General features: G+C 41.0%; 1 protein-coding gene across 1 annotated transcript in view; it reads right to left on the reverse strand.

The window, feature by feature from the left end:
• MYO5A (myosin VA) overlaps positions 1 to 16,043 on the reverse strand; it is a 228,597-nt gene that overhangs the window by 12,055 nt on the left and 200,499 nt on the right. Inside the window, 4 exon segments of the mRNA XM_017885963.1 lie at positions 2,019 to 2,169; positions 3,831 to 3,920; positions 8,291 to 8,445; positions 10,892 to 11,038. Of these exon segments, the coding sequence (XP_017741452.1) occupies positions 2,019 to 2,169; positions 3,831 to 3,920; positions 8,291 to 8,445; positions 10,892 to 11,038 (543 nt within the window).

A 16,043-nucleotide genomic window follows, 5' to 3' on the forward strand; every position in this document is an offset into this window, starting at 1 on the left:
AGGGAGGGAGGGAGGGAAGGAAGGAAGGAAGGCAGGAAGGAGGGAGGGAGGGAAGGAAGGAAGGAAGGAAGGAAGAAAAGAAGGAAGGAAAATGATCTGGGTGCCAAAATACAGGGAAAAGGAACTTCACTACAAAAGGGCTTCTGGATTTTAAACTTTACTGAAGGAATAATTCTTAAATGTAAAACTTTACTATGAATTTAAGTAAACTTAACGGTGTCTTTTCTAAAATAAGAAGAGTAAGAAGCAGTAGCCTTGTGATAGCACAAGTGTGTATGTCTTGGGTGGGCTTTTGAGAGTGGTTGGTAGCAGTTAGGGTTAAGATAAGCATTCTCCATGTTATCTGAGCCTCAGAGGCAAAAACAGTAAGAAAGGCAGGGCACTGACAATCATCTTGGAGAAGACATGGTAGAGGGGAGTGGTATGGGGCTGGAGAGCTGCGCCCTTCCTTATTCTGGGCTTCCCACAATAGCAGTGGGCCCTTGGGCTGACCTCCGTCTCCCAGGATTCGTCTTCTCATCTGTGGCCTGGCTGCTTCCCTGTTGTGCTCTCTTAGCATTTGGCTTATACTTCCCCTACGATGTTTCTGAGGGGTCCACTCCCTGTGAGTCCCTTGAGAGCAAAGGCCACGTCTGGTCCATCTTGCTATTTAATTGTGCTAAACATAGATTCCCTAGAACTGGCACGTTTGTTGTTGCTGTTAAATGACTGGGAGATAGGAGTAGGGATTTAGATTGGGGCTTCTTTGAGGTGAACTTTGATTTTTTTTTTGAGACGGAGTCTTGCTCTGTTGCCCAGGCTGGAGTGCAGTGGCAGGATCTCAGCTCACTGCAAGCTCCGCCTCCCGGGTTTATGCCATTCTCCTGCCTCAGCCTCCTGAGTAGCTGGGACTACAGGCACCCGCCACCTCGCCCGGCTAGTTTTTTGTATTTTTTAGTAGAGACGGGGTTTCACCGTGTTAGACAGGATAGTCTCGATCTCCTGACGTCGTGATCCGCCCGTCTCGGCCTCCCAAAGTGCTGGGATTACAGGCTTGAGCCACCGTACCTGGTCGAGGTGAACTTCTTATTCAGCCAATAGAAACAGGCAAAGCAATAGAAAAATTGGCTGAAGCTGACCTTCTTGGTATCTGTGTTACCTCCTATATTTTCGCCGACCTAGGGTGCTTTACTGACTTTTTAAGGGACATCTGAAGAAAACATTGCCATCTCCCATGGCTTCCTCAGCTTTTGATGTCTCAAATAGCTAATTAACTGTGGCCTATGAAAGCAAAGGAAACACTATGAGCCCACAGAAGGGAAATGAAGAAGTTGTGGAAACATGGAAAATGCATGGATGGCGAAAGAAAGTGTAGCTGGAAGTAGCCTTAAGAGCCTGCTGATGGGCTGGGCGCAGTGGCTCACATCTGTAATCCCAGCACTTTGGGAGGCTGAGGTGGGTGGCTCACAAGGTCAGGAGATCGAGACCATCCTGGCTAACACAGTGAAACCCTGTCTCTACTAAAAATGCAAAAAAATAGCCAGGCGTGGTGGCGGGTGCCTGTAGTCCCGGCTACTCGGGAGGCTGAGGCAGGAGAATGGCGTGAACCCGGGAGGCAGAGCTTGCAGTGAGCTGAGATCATGCCACTGCACTCCAGCCTGGGTGACAGAGCCAGACTCCATCTCAAAAAAAAAAAGAGATGCTGCTGATAATTTGCCAGAAGATAACAGTGTTTAGTAACTTAAAACAATTTTTTAAAATTCAATGCATTAAACTGAATTTAAACATTAAATATTAGGGAAGGAAACCAGAAACTACTGTTTCAGTCTTGTGGAAGTAGTGATTTTGATGCATCCCAGTTAACTATGGCTGGGTTTCTGGGATTCCTCAGCTAATTTTAGCCCTATTTTAGCCCTGTATCTTACTACTTTATGCTCCCCAAATGAATAGCTGCCCTGAAACATGTGCCACTGGAGGCTACTTATTGATGGGCACGAATGATAGGCAGGCTGCAATGCCCAGTGGGGCCCTGGCCTTACCAATCATTGGCTGAAGGATGTTCTCTAACACCCGCACGAGCTGCTGGTAGATCTGAATGGCCAGGTCACTCAGCACCTGCCGATACTCAGCCAGGTCAAAATTGGTGAGGCAGTGTTCATTCTGGCGAGATGTGTTGTGCTTCATAAAGCCCTAGAGTCATAATGCAAAGTTAATGAAACACGTGAAGTAACCTGTCTCTTCAGTTTAACTATCTCCGATTTGATCAGCATCTTCATGCTCTTTTCTGCTCTGTCCAAGGAGCTTCCCCACTAAAATGCCAGGACTGACATTCTGAAATGCTGATGTGTGTTTGTTCGCTTCCATCATACCCCCCTCCACTTCTTACTAGCTTTTCAATAATACCTAAACTTGGCAACCTAGCATTTAAGTCTTCCCAACAGCAATGTCAATGAAACAAGTTGGAGGAACTTAACTAAAAAAATAAAATAAAATAAAATAAAATAAAATAAAATAAAATAAAAACGTGTTTCACTTCTGAAACAGCAGGCTTACTGTCAAACACTAAATTATCTAGAGTGCTAATCTCTTAACTTCAGTTCATTATAGTCCTGTTCTTAAAAACTACACCCAAAGGACATATATAATCTTGAAATAGACCAATTTCTACAGAGACTGGTGAATACATACAAAAAGTTCCCTTTACTCTATTTCGTGGTACCCACACCATGGTTTTCAGTCAGAGGTTAGAAGGGAATCTTTGGTGGTATCTGTTAAAATGGAACTGAATGGGCGGCCCTTTTTCCAGTCACTTTGCAGTTTAACACGTTGCTTGCCTGACGCTACCTGATAAAGGCAAATGCTTACTTTGAGGATTCTCCACACAGCCAAGCATCTGCCTCCTTACCACCTACTTAATGACTGGTCCAAAAGTGGGGACTGACAGGATGCAGTCAACAACCCCTCAGGGGGATTCTGGTCTGTTGGCCCCGTCTTCTCAGGGACCGGGCCTTGCTCATCTCTGTGTTTCCCATCATCTGCCAGGACAGGCCTGGGTCTTGGGGTGCTCGGGAAATGCTGCTGGGCACCTTCTCTGCTGCCCTCCTGGCAAAGGGATGGGAGGCATGGAGGGCAGTTGGTTAGGGTCATGGGCCCTCAACGGTGCCAGATCCAGGATCCCAGCTCTGCTCCTTGTGGCCAAGAGGACTTGGGCAAATCAATGAGCCCCAGTGAGCCTTGGCTTCCTCATCTGTAAAAGTGGGCTATAATTCCTACCTCACAGAGATGCTGTAAGAATTAATGATCATAAATAACACCATGTATAATAAGTGCTGTCTGACACATACTAAGCAGCCCTTAATGGTCATTATTAACCTTCTACATAGTTTTGAAATATTTGAAGTCTATCAAACAACTAATGAACACATCCCTACAAACAAAAACAATAGAGATTTTTTTGGACAAATTGAAAGACATGATCTTTGACCACCTTTTAAGGTATTGTGGCAAGCCAAAACTGATTAGTTTCTTTAAATAGTTCACTATTCTGATACTAGCTCTTGAAATGCCCACTAAAACATACTGACAAAAAGTTTCACTTCTGGTAACTATACACTGACCAATGCTCATTTTATTTTTCTCTATGCTTTCTCATAATGTGAAGAAGAAACTATCATTCTCCAAATCACTGTTTCATAGATAGTGAACATCGAACAAAGCAATGAACTTCCAAGCCACCTCTAAATTTGGGTTTCTAAATAAAGAAATGGTTAAACATTTTGTGCTTTTAAATTTTTCCTTAAAAAGGTCAGAGAAAGTATAGCATGCTGATTTTGTAATCAAGGTTTTCTCACCTCTTCTCCACTGTACTGCTTCAAGCAGTGCAAAAATCGGCATGTGTTAGAGAGCCAGAAGGAGACGGTTTCAAAATCATCACCTCTTTTCTGAAAGAGAGAATAATTCTAAATTTGCCTTTTCCTTAGGGAAATAACCTAAAAAAAATTGAACAGATACCAAAAGACCCATTTCTTTCAGTTACCATTATAAACAATTATAAAAATAGATCACATTACAGTTGTAAAGTCTTATGTCATTGCTAGCAGAATGTCAGCCACCAGGTTCATTAGTTGTTGCTTTGCTTACTATTCACTTTTTTGGCATAGAAAATTAAACTGATGTGAATTTAGCTGTTTCTTTAAGCAGAAAAAAATTCACCCAGCCGGGCACGGTGGCGCACACCTGTAATCCCAGCACTTTGGAAGGCCGAGGTGGGTGGATCACCTGAGGTCAGGAGTTCGAGACCAGCCTGGCCAACATGGCGAAACCCCATCTCTACCAAAAATACAAAAATTAGCTGGGCGTGGTGGCACATGCCTGTAATCCCAGCTACTTGGGAAGCTGAGGTAGAAGAATCACTTAAGTCCAGGAGGCGGAGATTGCAGTGCGCCAGGATTGTGCCACTGCACTCCAGCCTAGAGACAGAACAAGACTCTATCTCAAAAAAAAAAAAAAATTCACCCAGCCACCACTGATCCAAACTCATGTCCGCCTTGGGGTTAATGATGGGAATCAGAACTAAAAGCAGAAAGAGGAATAACTAATATTGTGATAGAGAATTTGAAGCACTTAAACCCAGACAGATTAAAAATCTTGTCGGCCGGGCGCGGTGGCTCAAGCCTGTAATCCCAGCACTTTGGGAGGCCGAGACGGGCGGATCACGAGGTCAGGAGATCGAGACCATTCTGGCTAACACGGTGAAACCCCGTCTCTACTAAAATACAAAACTAGCCGGGCGAGGTGGCGGGCGCCTGTAGTCCCAGCTACTCGGGAGGCTGAGGCAGGAGAATGGCGTAAACCCGGGAGGCGGAGCTTGCAGTGAGCTGAGATCTGGCCACTGCACTCCAGTCCGGGTGACAGCGAGACTCCGCCTCAAAAAAAAAAAAAAAAAAATCTTGTCAAGGGTAAGACAAAATTTCTGAGCTGTGAATCCAGAGATGAGATGGAGGAAGTCCTGCGCTGAGCAGTACAGTCAGGGGAAAGCTGGTTGGCTCTTCACCAGGACTGGGCCACCGTGGCAGGAAGAAGAGAGACTCATTGTGCCTGAAAAAGCTGTCAGGGCTGGGAATACTTCCCAGGAGCTGCATGGCAGACATACTTGGAAGGACCATGCATTTGTCAACTAAACCATTTGGATGAACTAATCCCAGTTTGTATATGGGAAGTCACAGAAATATCAATGTTTGCCTACACTTTTCTCAGAAAACCTTGCAAAGGAAAACCAGAATAGTTTACCTAGGACAGGTGCCTAGCATTAAATGGTCTTAGAAGCTCATTTTTTTTTTGCAGGAAATCAATATATTCCAGTAACTCTACTACCATATCACAACAAAACCCAGGTTCTTAGAATCTGTATGAGAGTATCTGCCTTTGGTTTCTTGGTAGCGGCTTTATGCAGTAAAAGTGCACAGGATATATCATGGGGAAAGATGGGTTTCTCATCTTTTTTTTTTACATAAATAAAATCACCTTTTTAAGAAGGTACAAAGCACTCTTGAATTTTGTAGAATACTCCCCTAAAAAGACTTTTAAGAAAAAAAATCCTAGAGGATATCAAACCTAACTAAGTCTTTTCAACAGAGACAGAATTACTGCACTCAGGTCCTGACTTTACCACTAAGTAAATATCCAAAAGACCTAGCTATGTAGTCTTCCAATGTCAGAGGACTGTGAATAAAATAAGTAAAATAATAAATTATTTACTGCCAGTAAATACAATCTTATTACATCCCCAAACACAGAAAATCATCCTATAGTTTAAGTGCAGATTTGACTAAAAATAACTCTGCCTCTTCCAAAAATCTGGATTACAACTGTTCCTAGCGGAGGCTCTGGGCTAAGCTGACAAAGGCAATGAATGCAGATTGGGAAAATGTGCTGGTCACTGTCAGGCTATGGAAGAGCGTCACTAAAGCACCAATCTAGACTGTCTTCACTGAAGTCTACACAAGTCAAACTGCAGAGATCCTCAGAATAGTCCCAGCTGGATGTAACGGCACCTATACTAAACAGTTACCAGATAAAGGTGATTAAAACCTAAGGAGAAGACTTCATTCTAGAAATAACCCAGCATCTGTTTTCATTAGTGGGCTCCAGCCTTTGCTAACCCCCCGCTTTTTTTTTTTGGAGACAGACTCACTCTGTTGCCAAAGTTGAAACAGGTATGCAACACAAATATACAATTCAAAACTGGGATGTGAGACAAATGCACATTAATTTTAAATGGTATTAAAGAGTGCTATTAAAGAGTGTTATGTTCTAGTGCCCACTCGTTTTTAATCTTTACAGAATTTGGTACAATAGTCAAACCAGATAAGCATCTTCTTGCAATTATGATGAGAGAAAGAAAACTTTATGATTTAGTTTTTTCTCTCTCTAGGAGTTGGCCTAAGAAGTAGCAAAACTTGTAGTTTATCTAAGTACAATATTACATCAACACACTCAAAATAAAATGAGTTATGTTGGGAAGACATTCATCAATTTTTAACTGTTAAATCTTCAGAAACTCCATGCGTTAGTAACCACTGTAGAATGTTAACTACAGAAAGTATCTGCACAATAGGGACCAAGAGAGAACCAGCATTTATCAAAAGTTTGCTCCCCAGGGCTGACGGAGGGAGGAACGGGGAGTTAGCATTTAATGGGTACTGTGTTTCAGTTGGGGAGAATGAAAAAGCTCTGGAGATGGATGGTGGTGATGGCTGTACAACAGTGTGAACACATTTAATGCCACATAACTGTACACTTAAAAATGGTGAATATGGCAAGTTTTATGTTATGTATGTTTTACCTAATTTTTTTTTAAGTTCATAAAAGAAGTCTTAGATTTGAAAGAGTCCACTGGCACGCTGACTATCCACTTACCTTTACCCTAAAAGCTCTCATTAAGTTTGATAATCCGAAAGCAAAGTACCTGGAACACATGATCTTAGCTCCTCACAGCAACACTGAGTTAAAACTAAGCCTATGCTCACTGTTTCTCTGGAGTCAAGAGGGGGATTATGCAAGGTGACTCAGTGACTACTGAGTTGTGTAGGCTTTCTGCTCAGTTATATAATTTTTGCTGTCTTTTCCAAGTCTTTCCTTTCTGATTAGCATCTGTGTGTTGCTTCCCACATGGAACCAGGCATTTTAGGCAACAGGGAAAATTATGGGGTGAGGTGGAGAAAAAGTTGGAAGAAAAATTGTAATGTTTTTTTTTTTTTTTTTTTTTTTTTTTGAGACGGAGTCTTGCTCCTGCCGCCCCAGCTGGAGTGCAGTGCCGGCTCTAGGCTCACTGCACAGCTCCGGCCTCGGGCCGGGTTCAGCCGCCATTCTCCTGTCCTCAGCTCCCGAGTAGCTGGGAACTGACAGGCCCCGCCGTCCGTCCGGCCCCGGCTAGTTTTTTTGTATTTTTTAGTAAGACGGGGTTTCAGCCGTATTGCCAGGGATGGTCTCGATCTTCCTGACCGTCGGATCCGCCGTCCTCGGCCTTCCGCAAAGTGCTGGGATTAACAGGCTTGAGCCACCGGCGCCCGGCCGAAAATTGTAATGTTTTATCAGACATCTTTTTATATGAATGAGCCATATCTTAAACTTATTTAACATCTATTTTAATTTCAGCATCACATTCCCTGTATATATGAACTCTACTAAATATTTTTTAGTTCTAAGTAAAACCTCAAACTATATCTGTCCATGAATAAACTTAGTTTACTGCACAATTAAATGCAGCTATGTCAAGTTGATTTTGATTACTGTTCAACTTGAGCCCTGTTTTGAAAGAAGGCAGATGGACATATTCAAGGAAGAGCATTTCCTCCAGTGGAAGTTTTCACTCAAGACTGAAAAGTGGCGGGGTGCAGTGGCTCACGCCTGTAATCTCAGTACTTTGGGAAGTTGAAGGGGGAGGATCACTTGAGCCTAGGAATTGGAGACCAGCCTGGGCAACACAGTGAGACCCTGTCTCTACAAAACATAAAAAATTAGCTGGGCGTGGTGGCATACAACTGTGGTCTCAGATACTTGGGAGGCTGAGCTGAGAGGATCGCTTGATCCTGGGATTGCACTGGGGCTGCAGTTGAGCTGAGATTGTACTACTGTACTTCAGCCTAGGTGACATAGCAAAACCCTGTCTCAAAATAGATAAGTAAGTAAATAAAAATTGGAAAGTTAGTCACAAGCAACTTAGCTAAATTCTAAGGAAGGAAAAGCAATCAGTGCAGATTCTGTCATCATTAACAATTCATGATGAGAATTTCGTTGAACAGGAACTGACCTTCAATACTTTTTTGATGCTGTTAATTGTTGATGTTAGCAACGACCTTACTTTCTGATCATCATTCAGGTAGTCAGCATGTCGAACACACATAAACAGGATATATGCCGGTAATCCTGGAATTAAATTGACTGCTACACCACGTGGCTTCAGTTCTAAAAAAAGAAAAAATAATAATTTTATATAACATGGAAAATTTTCACAAGGCATGCATTGTGAGATATAAAAGCGCAGTTGTCATGTAAGAGTTCAATCATTCAAGGTAAGTAGGTAATATAAAAAGTGTATTTTAATGGCTCTTTAAGTAGAAAAATTCTGGAGTGTGGGGCATGTCTATATAATGACAACTCTCAAACTGTTATCTCCTGCGCTGACTTTTCCCTTGAACTCCAGTCTCACTATCAACCGCCTTCTTGACAACTCTACTCAGGCACATGAAACTAAGCCTCTCCCAAACCAAACTCTTGCTTCCCTAAGGAACCTACTTTTTTGGAAGTTGTCCCCATCTTAGTAAGTAAATGGCAGCTCCAGTCTTCCAGTACCCTAGATTACAAACCTCATCCTCATTTTTGACTCTTTTCTTGTACCACATATCCAATCCATCAACAAACCCTGTTGGCTCTATCTACAAAATACGTCCAAAATCCAGCTACTTCTCACTGCTTCTACCAGCTACAGATGTACCATGGAGGCTACCATCATCTCCCGCTGGGCTGCTGCAATAGCTCCCTAACTGGCTTCCCTAATTCATCTCTCGTTCCCCAGTAGTGCATTTTCCATACAACAATCAGAGCCATTCTTTCAGAAAATGTTGGTCAGATCATGTCACTCTTGTTCTGAGAATCCTCCAAGCAGCTTCTCATGTCATGCATTTATAAAAGTCAAAATCCTCACCATAGTTCATGGGATCTGGCCCTATTCCCCTTCCCCACTCCAGCTCACTCTGCTCCAGTCAAATGGGTCTCCTTGCTGTTGGTTAAACATGCCAGGTATGCTCCCCGCCCAGGGCCTACGTGCTTACTGTTTTTCTGCCTTGAATGTTCTTTCCTCAGATATTAGCATGACTTGTTCGCTTACTTCCTTTGGTGTCTGTCCAAAGATCACCTTACCAAAGAGTGTTTCCTGACAATTTTACACAAACCAGTACACCTGCCTTCACTCTTTATTCTTTTTATTCCATCATATAATTGTTTATTTTGTTTTCTTTATTTCTCCACTGGAATGTAAACTCTGTAAACTGGGTATTTCACTTTGCTCATTACCTAGAAAATGCTTGGCACATAAGAGTTCATTAAACATGGCTGAACTGATAAATCTGTTAATTCTGTGCTTAAAAACCAGTGGCTCCTTAACATTTTTGCTAAATGAAATTCATGTTGAAACTTAAGCACCTGTGCAACTATATATAGTACTAAGTTTAATGCCAGGAACATTCAATCAGGTATAAGTGCCAACCCCATTGCTGTCACCTTGGCACCTGGCGGGAGGAATGCTGTGCAAAGGCTGAAAGGAGAGGTTTTTAGATTTTCACTTCACAACTTACGGTGTGTGCACTCTAATCATTTACCACCACCCTCTAAAAAGTCTTCTTGCAAAGCTGGTGGGCTCAGACCCAATCTTAAAGGCAGTGTGCTATTCTGAAAGGCTTTTTGCACTCCCACCTCATTTGTTCTGTCCATTCCTTCCTTTGTTAGAATCTTTTCCTTTTTTTCTTTCTTCCTTATTATTACACTGCTGTCCTTGACCTATTTAGTTGCAAACCTTTCTAGGGGAGTAAGGAAAAACTGAAATTCAGGAACCTAAATGGCCTAGAGCAGTTGTGCTCAACTGTGGTTACACTTGAGAATCTCTTAAGCTTTTATTTTATTTTGAGACAGACTCTTGCTGTGTAGCCCAGGATGGAGTGCAGTGGTATAGTCACAGCTCACTGTAGTCTTGAACTCCTAGGCTTACATGATCCTCCCACCTTAGCCTCTTGAGTAGCTAGGACTACAGGCATGCACCAACACCTGGGTAATTTTTTTCTTTGTCTTTGGAGAGATGCGGTCTTGCTATGTTCCCGAGGCTGACCTTGAGGGGTTTGTTTTCCTTCCTTCCATCCTTCCTTCCTTCCGTCCGTCCTTCCTTCCTTCCGTCCTTCCCTCCCTCCTTCCTTCCTTCCATCCTTCCTTCCTTCCTTCCGTCCGTCCTTCCTTCCTTCCGTCCTTCCCTCTCTCCTTCCTTCCCTCCTTCCTTCTTCTTCTTCTTTTTTTTTTAAGTACTAGACATTGCCAGGTTCATCTCTATAGAGATTTTGATTTAACTAGGCAAGAGGGAGAGATACATCAGTATGGTTCAAAGCTTCCAGGTGATTCTAATGTGCAGCCAGGGCTGAGAAGACCTGATCTTGAGCAATCCTTGTAGGTGGGTCTGAGGCATGTGTCCCTGCAGTTGGACTGAAAGTGCTTGGTGTGGTCAGAACACTACTGCAACACTAGAATACATGGTACATGATGATGTCTAATGAAACCTATGCTGAATATCTCAAAAATTAGCGACTCGTTTTTCCCACCATTGACCCATGTGCCAGAGGAACTTTTATCCAATGCAGAAAATACTTGCCCAGAATCAGGTTCTTAACAAGTTTTTGCTCATCCTCCTTCTTGTATTCCAGCATTCCTTGGAAATCCTTTTCTTTTCTGGGAATGTTGACTGGTCGGATGGGTTCATCAATGATCTGTCCTGGGGATATGTTCTCCATCTGGCCCACTTTATGAGAAGTAAGAAAGGAGGAGAAAATGTTTTCCATATAAAAAACATGAGCGGTCTCCAAGTTCCTATAATTTTGAATGCATTCTACAACAACTGAAACTTGCCATATTTGCCACTTAGTTGCCTCCTCTTAAAATAATTTTTTTCATTAAAATTGGGTGAACAGATGGCAAAATTATATGGTAATCTTACTCTGAAAGCCACACCTGCCTAACTGTAAATTAACATCAAATAACCTTATATGATCCAAAACCTTTTTTATGTAATAAGTTTACTTTTTAATAAGATTAAATGTCCAAAAGGTAAGTGGTTTAACAGATTTGTTAATTAATTGATACTAATCAGAAATGGTTAAACATATTTTGACTTTAATTCACAAGAGGAACAATCAATATCCTACAAAGGGGCAGAAGGAGCAGAAACAATTCCCCCTTGCTCTTGGCTCAATGACTTTAGTCATTAAAAGCAAAAGAATATTTACTTTAAATGTATTATTACAATCAGTTCAAAACACATACAGATAGCTGGTAGAAGAGTGTTTCTTCATACCACTTGGTCCAAAATGTATTATTTTTCACAAAGGACTCATATGGCAAAGACCTAATTTTCTCCTGCCACCCTCATTCCCAGAGAAATCATGAACAGATAAACTATCTCTATGTAGTATGATTTCCTAAATGTTATTATTTTTTATTTCTTTTTAATAGAATGGTAAAAATTCTACTTATGAAGTTGCAATCAATGAAGTACAACCACTGGCTTACAATGCTTTCAGATGTTAAAGATAGTCACTATTGTCAAGGGCAGCAGCTAGAGAAGAATTATGCTAAAGGTTCAAAAAAAAAGGTCTCCAATTTCATCTCAAAATTGAGACTTGAGTGGGAAATCCAACGAAAAGTAAAGGGACATATGAGTTATCACAGCCGCTGTGGAGATACTCGCTAGTAACCAGGTTTTTTATCCTTTTATCTACAGGGAGGGAGAGCGGTTAAGAGATTTGTTTAAGGGCAGATTAAGTTTGAGTTCTGAGATAGCTCTCAAACAAAATGCAGATCAGATGCAAAAACATTAGAAAGTTTAATATTGCTGACTCCACGAGGTGTCAGTAGTGCTTCTTGTGCCACTCTGGGTAATTTCCTGGGTTAGTTCTGAGAAGCCAGTCCCGCAGGAAGAGGTTATCACAGAGAACATCAGTACCTTCCAGTGCTCTTGCTTATATGGCACGGAGCCTGGTGACACACCGTCCACCTCAAGCTGCAGCAGCACACACTGGGACTATCAGCGCTGAAAATCTGGTTTAGGTGAAGTCACCACCATCCAGCAACACTATGATATCTAAAGAGTGGTCAGATTGTGATTGGACAGATCAGGGCTATGGCCATCTCCCATAATCTAGTTTTTCATATGCATGATCCAGTATGAAAGCCACGAGACTAACTCTAAAGTGTATTCTTCCATACAAGAGAAGAAGAGACTCAAGCTATTTGGTTTTACATAATTTCTGGTGTCTGTTTAAACGTAATACCACAAGGACCTCTGAAGCAGCACACGGTGGCCTCTACAGATCATAAACCTGCACCTGCGTGTAAAAAACAAAATAATAAAACCCCTGCCATCTATGCCACTAGTAACTTTAAGTTGCACGTACAATTCCAAAAGGGGAAACTGGGAGAAAACAAGTTCAACACACCAGGCTTATCAATAAATGCACATATTTGGACTCCATGTAACCCAAAGAGCATATTTTAAACCTACTGATTTATCAAATCTTTGATGCTATCAGTTATGAAATACAGTATTTTATGTAACACTAAAAAAAATTGCCAACTAAACTATAATCCATCAACAATTGTAAGATACACCCCAATTTCGGAGATGTTAAAATGGGAAACACTGTGCACCTCAGAATTTGTGAAATACGATGAATACTTTTACTAAGAAAGTCATGTTTTAAAAGGAAGCTTCACCTTCCTTTTGCAAAATCTCTAACCAGGATATTTTGGTGCTGTATAAAATGTCAGATAAAATTTAACATACTCTCATTAAAAATTTTCTCTCTGCCTCTGAATTCTCCCTAGGGACTTAAGTCTTTGCAAAGCTCACAAATGAAATATAGATGTCAGTTCAATGTAACCTTGATTGGTTTAGCAGTATTATCCACTAATTAAAATAAAATGTTGCCCAGGCAGTGACTCACGCCTATAATCCCAGGACTTTGGGAGACTAAGGTGGGCAGATCACCTGAGTTCAGGAGTTCAAGACCACCCTAACCAACATGGAGAAACCCCATCTCTACTAAAAATTAAAAAAAGTTAGCCGGGCATGGTGGTACATGCCTGTAATCCCAGCTACTTGGGAGGCTGAGGCAGGAGAATCGCTTGAACCTGGGAGGCAGAGGTTGCAGTGAGCCGAGATCACACCACTGCACTCCAGCCTGGGTGACGAAAGCAAAACTCCGCCTCCAAAATAAATAAATAATTAAATAGGCAACTAGCTAAGCCCTTTGCCCTTCTGCCTTCTGCCATGTAAGAACACAGCGTTCGTCCCCTTCGGAGGATCCAGCAACAAGGCACCTGCTGTCTTGGAAGCAGAAACCAGACACTCTGAACTTGCCAGTGCCTTGATCCTTCAGAACTCTGAGAAATAAATTTCTGTTCTTTATAAATCACCCAGTCTCAAGCACTTTGTTATAGCAGCACAAAGGGACTGAGGAGCCCAATGATCAATTCTTCTAGGAAGGCCTGAACCAAGACTCTAGTTTCATTTTCTATATTCTTTATAAACTTGAGGGAACTATTTTGTCCTCAAAAAGGAAAGAAAATTGGAAAGTTTTAAAAAAATTTACTTTACTTTGGCACCAGGAAGATCTTCATCTCAAGTTTGAGACAATCAGATAAATTCCTAATAAGTAGAAAATTTCTGTGGGAAAATTTGACACAAAGGAGAGAAATCAGTGGCCCTTAGGTGTGTTTTCTAGTCCTGCCATCTCACCTGCTGCAAACATGGGTCACTTACAGGCCTTAGATTTTTCCTCTTAGGAAATAACTAATTAATTTCTAGAATCCCTTCAGGTCTTAATTTCTTGATTCTATGAAAATTAAGATGGATGAAAATATAGCACAAAGCAGATCAAAGTTTGAAACACTCTCCATTTAGCTATATAGTTTCTGCTAAAAAATTATACACGCTAACATTTTTTTTAAAGTCTCTGTTGGTTTTTTAAAAAGCCTCCTTAATTAAATGTAGCTTGTGGGAGGAGGCAAGAGTTGTGCTATTTTAAACCAAAAGGATTTAAGTGTATTGCAATACATTTAAAGAAAAGTATAAGATGTTTAGTTATTAGAAGGTGCCCGTATTTTCTGTGTAACAGGGACATACGAGGATGAAAAGTGTCACCTTGATTCTCTTCATTTGGGGTAGAAGCAGGGACACTGCACTCAGCAAGTGCCCAAGTCACATAAATCTATTTCATTTCATCCTCTAGATATGTATCACTTAACTCAAAATGTAACTCTTCTTAAGAACTATTATAACGTCTTTTTTGTTTTATCTATGAATTGCTATTCTCAAATGCTACTGTCTGGATAGTTTAAATGATGAGGTTGATTTCTGATTGACAATGGCTTAAGATTAGTAATATCTTAAAATAGTCTAACCCATCTCTTCAATTAAAATATACATATCAAAGAAAACTAATAAAAATTATGTAAAATAATAAATGGCTTTTCTGTTTATCAAAATTTACTAAAGTATGGCAAAGGAATCATTAGGAGTTGAACAAAAAAAGAATCTCACATGTTAATACACTTAAAATCTGTTTTTTTCAAGCAAATACTCTGCTGTCTGATTATCATCTCATGATATAATTAGTGCAAAGTGCAAAAAGTTCTCTGAATAAAGATTTTTAAGTTCTGCTAATAGACATTATAGGTTGTGTGAGAGTGTGTGATTTGGAGGCTCAAATTTTAATGTAATACATAACTCACGTAATGCTAAAGGATTATATATAAAGTATGACTATAAAATAATCTTTCTGATTTCTAAACAAATATTTCAATATTTGTACATCCAACAGAGTAATATCCTTTACAAAGTAAATGTCGATGTTGCCATGTTATAAATATTTCTGAAACTTACTCATTCACTCAACAAACATTTATGGAATGACTATGAGATAGGTCGACACTATGCTAGGTGCTGTGAAAGCCAAGGGAAATAGAGATGTTTCCTATGCTCAGGAAGCTCAGAGTCTATTATGGAAGCCAGTAATTCAAACAGAAAAATTGCTAAAAATATGACATAGTGAAGACCATAAAAGATGTCAGCCAAACTGTGGTACACAGAGAGCAGAACCATAACGTCTGTCTGGGTAATCAGGAAAGGCTGCTCTTGAGGATGTGACATGTGACTCTGGTCTCAAAGGCTGAGCAGGACTTAACCAGGAGAAGCAGGATGACCAAACAGAAGGAGCAATTATGACAAGGCCTGGTATGTTGGAGGAATGAAAAACACACTTAGAGTTAATCATGATAGATTCTTTTGAACATCCTCAGTGATAGGGAATCTTCACTGTTTGAACCAAGCAAGAATTAGATGCAGAATGACAATGAGAGAAAATGATCAACATTTCACACAGGTTTCAAGGCAATTCCAAAAAGTGTCTCAAAATCCCTTAAGCAGTGAGAACACTGAAATAAGCTTAAAATTTGGCTTTAGGCTGGGAGCAGTGGCTCACACCTATAATCCCAGCACTTTGGGAGGCTGAGGTGGGTGGATCACGAGGTCAGGAATTTGAGATCAGCCTGGTCAACACGGTGAAATCCTGTCTCTACTAAAAATACAAAAATTAGCTGGGCATGGTGGCATGCACCTGTAATCCCAGCTACTCAGGAGGCTGAGGCAGAAGAATTGCTTGAACCCAGAAAGCAAAGGTTGCAGTGAGCCGAGATTGCACCACTGCACTCCAGTTTCAGCGACAGAGCAAGGCTCTGTCTCACAAAAA

This window comes from Rhinopithecus bieti, unplaced genomic scaffold (assembly GCF_001698545.2).
Source record: "Rhinopithecus bieti isolate Rb0 unplaced genomic scaffold, ASM169854v2 scaffold_14454, whole genome shotgun sequence".
Lineage (NCBI taxonomy): Eukaryota > Metazoa > Chordata > Mammalia > Primates > Cercopithecidae > Rhinopithecus > Rhinopithecus bieti.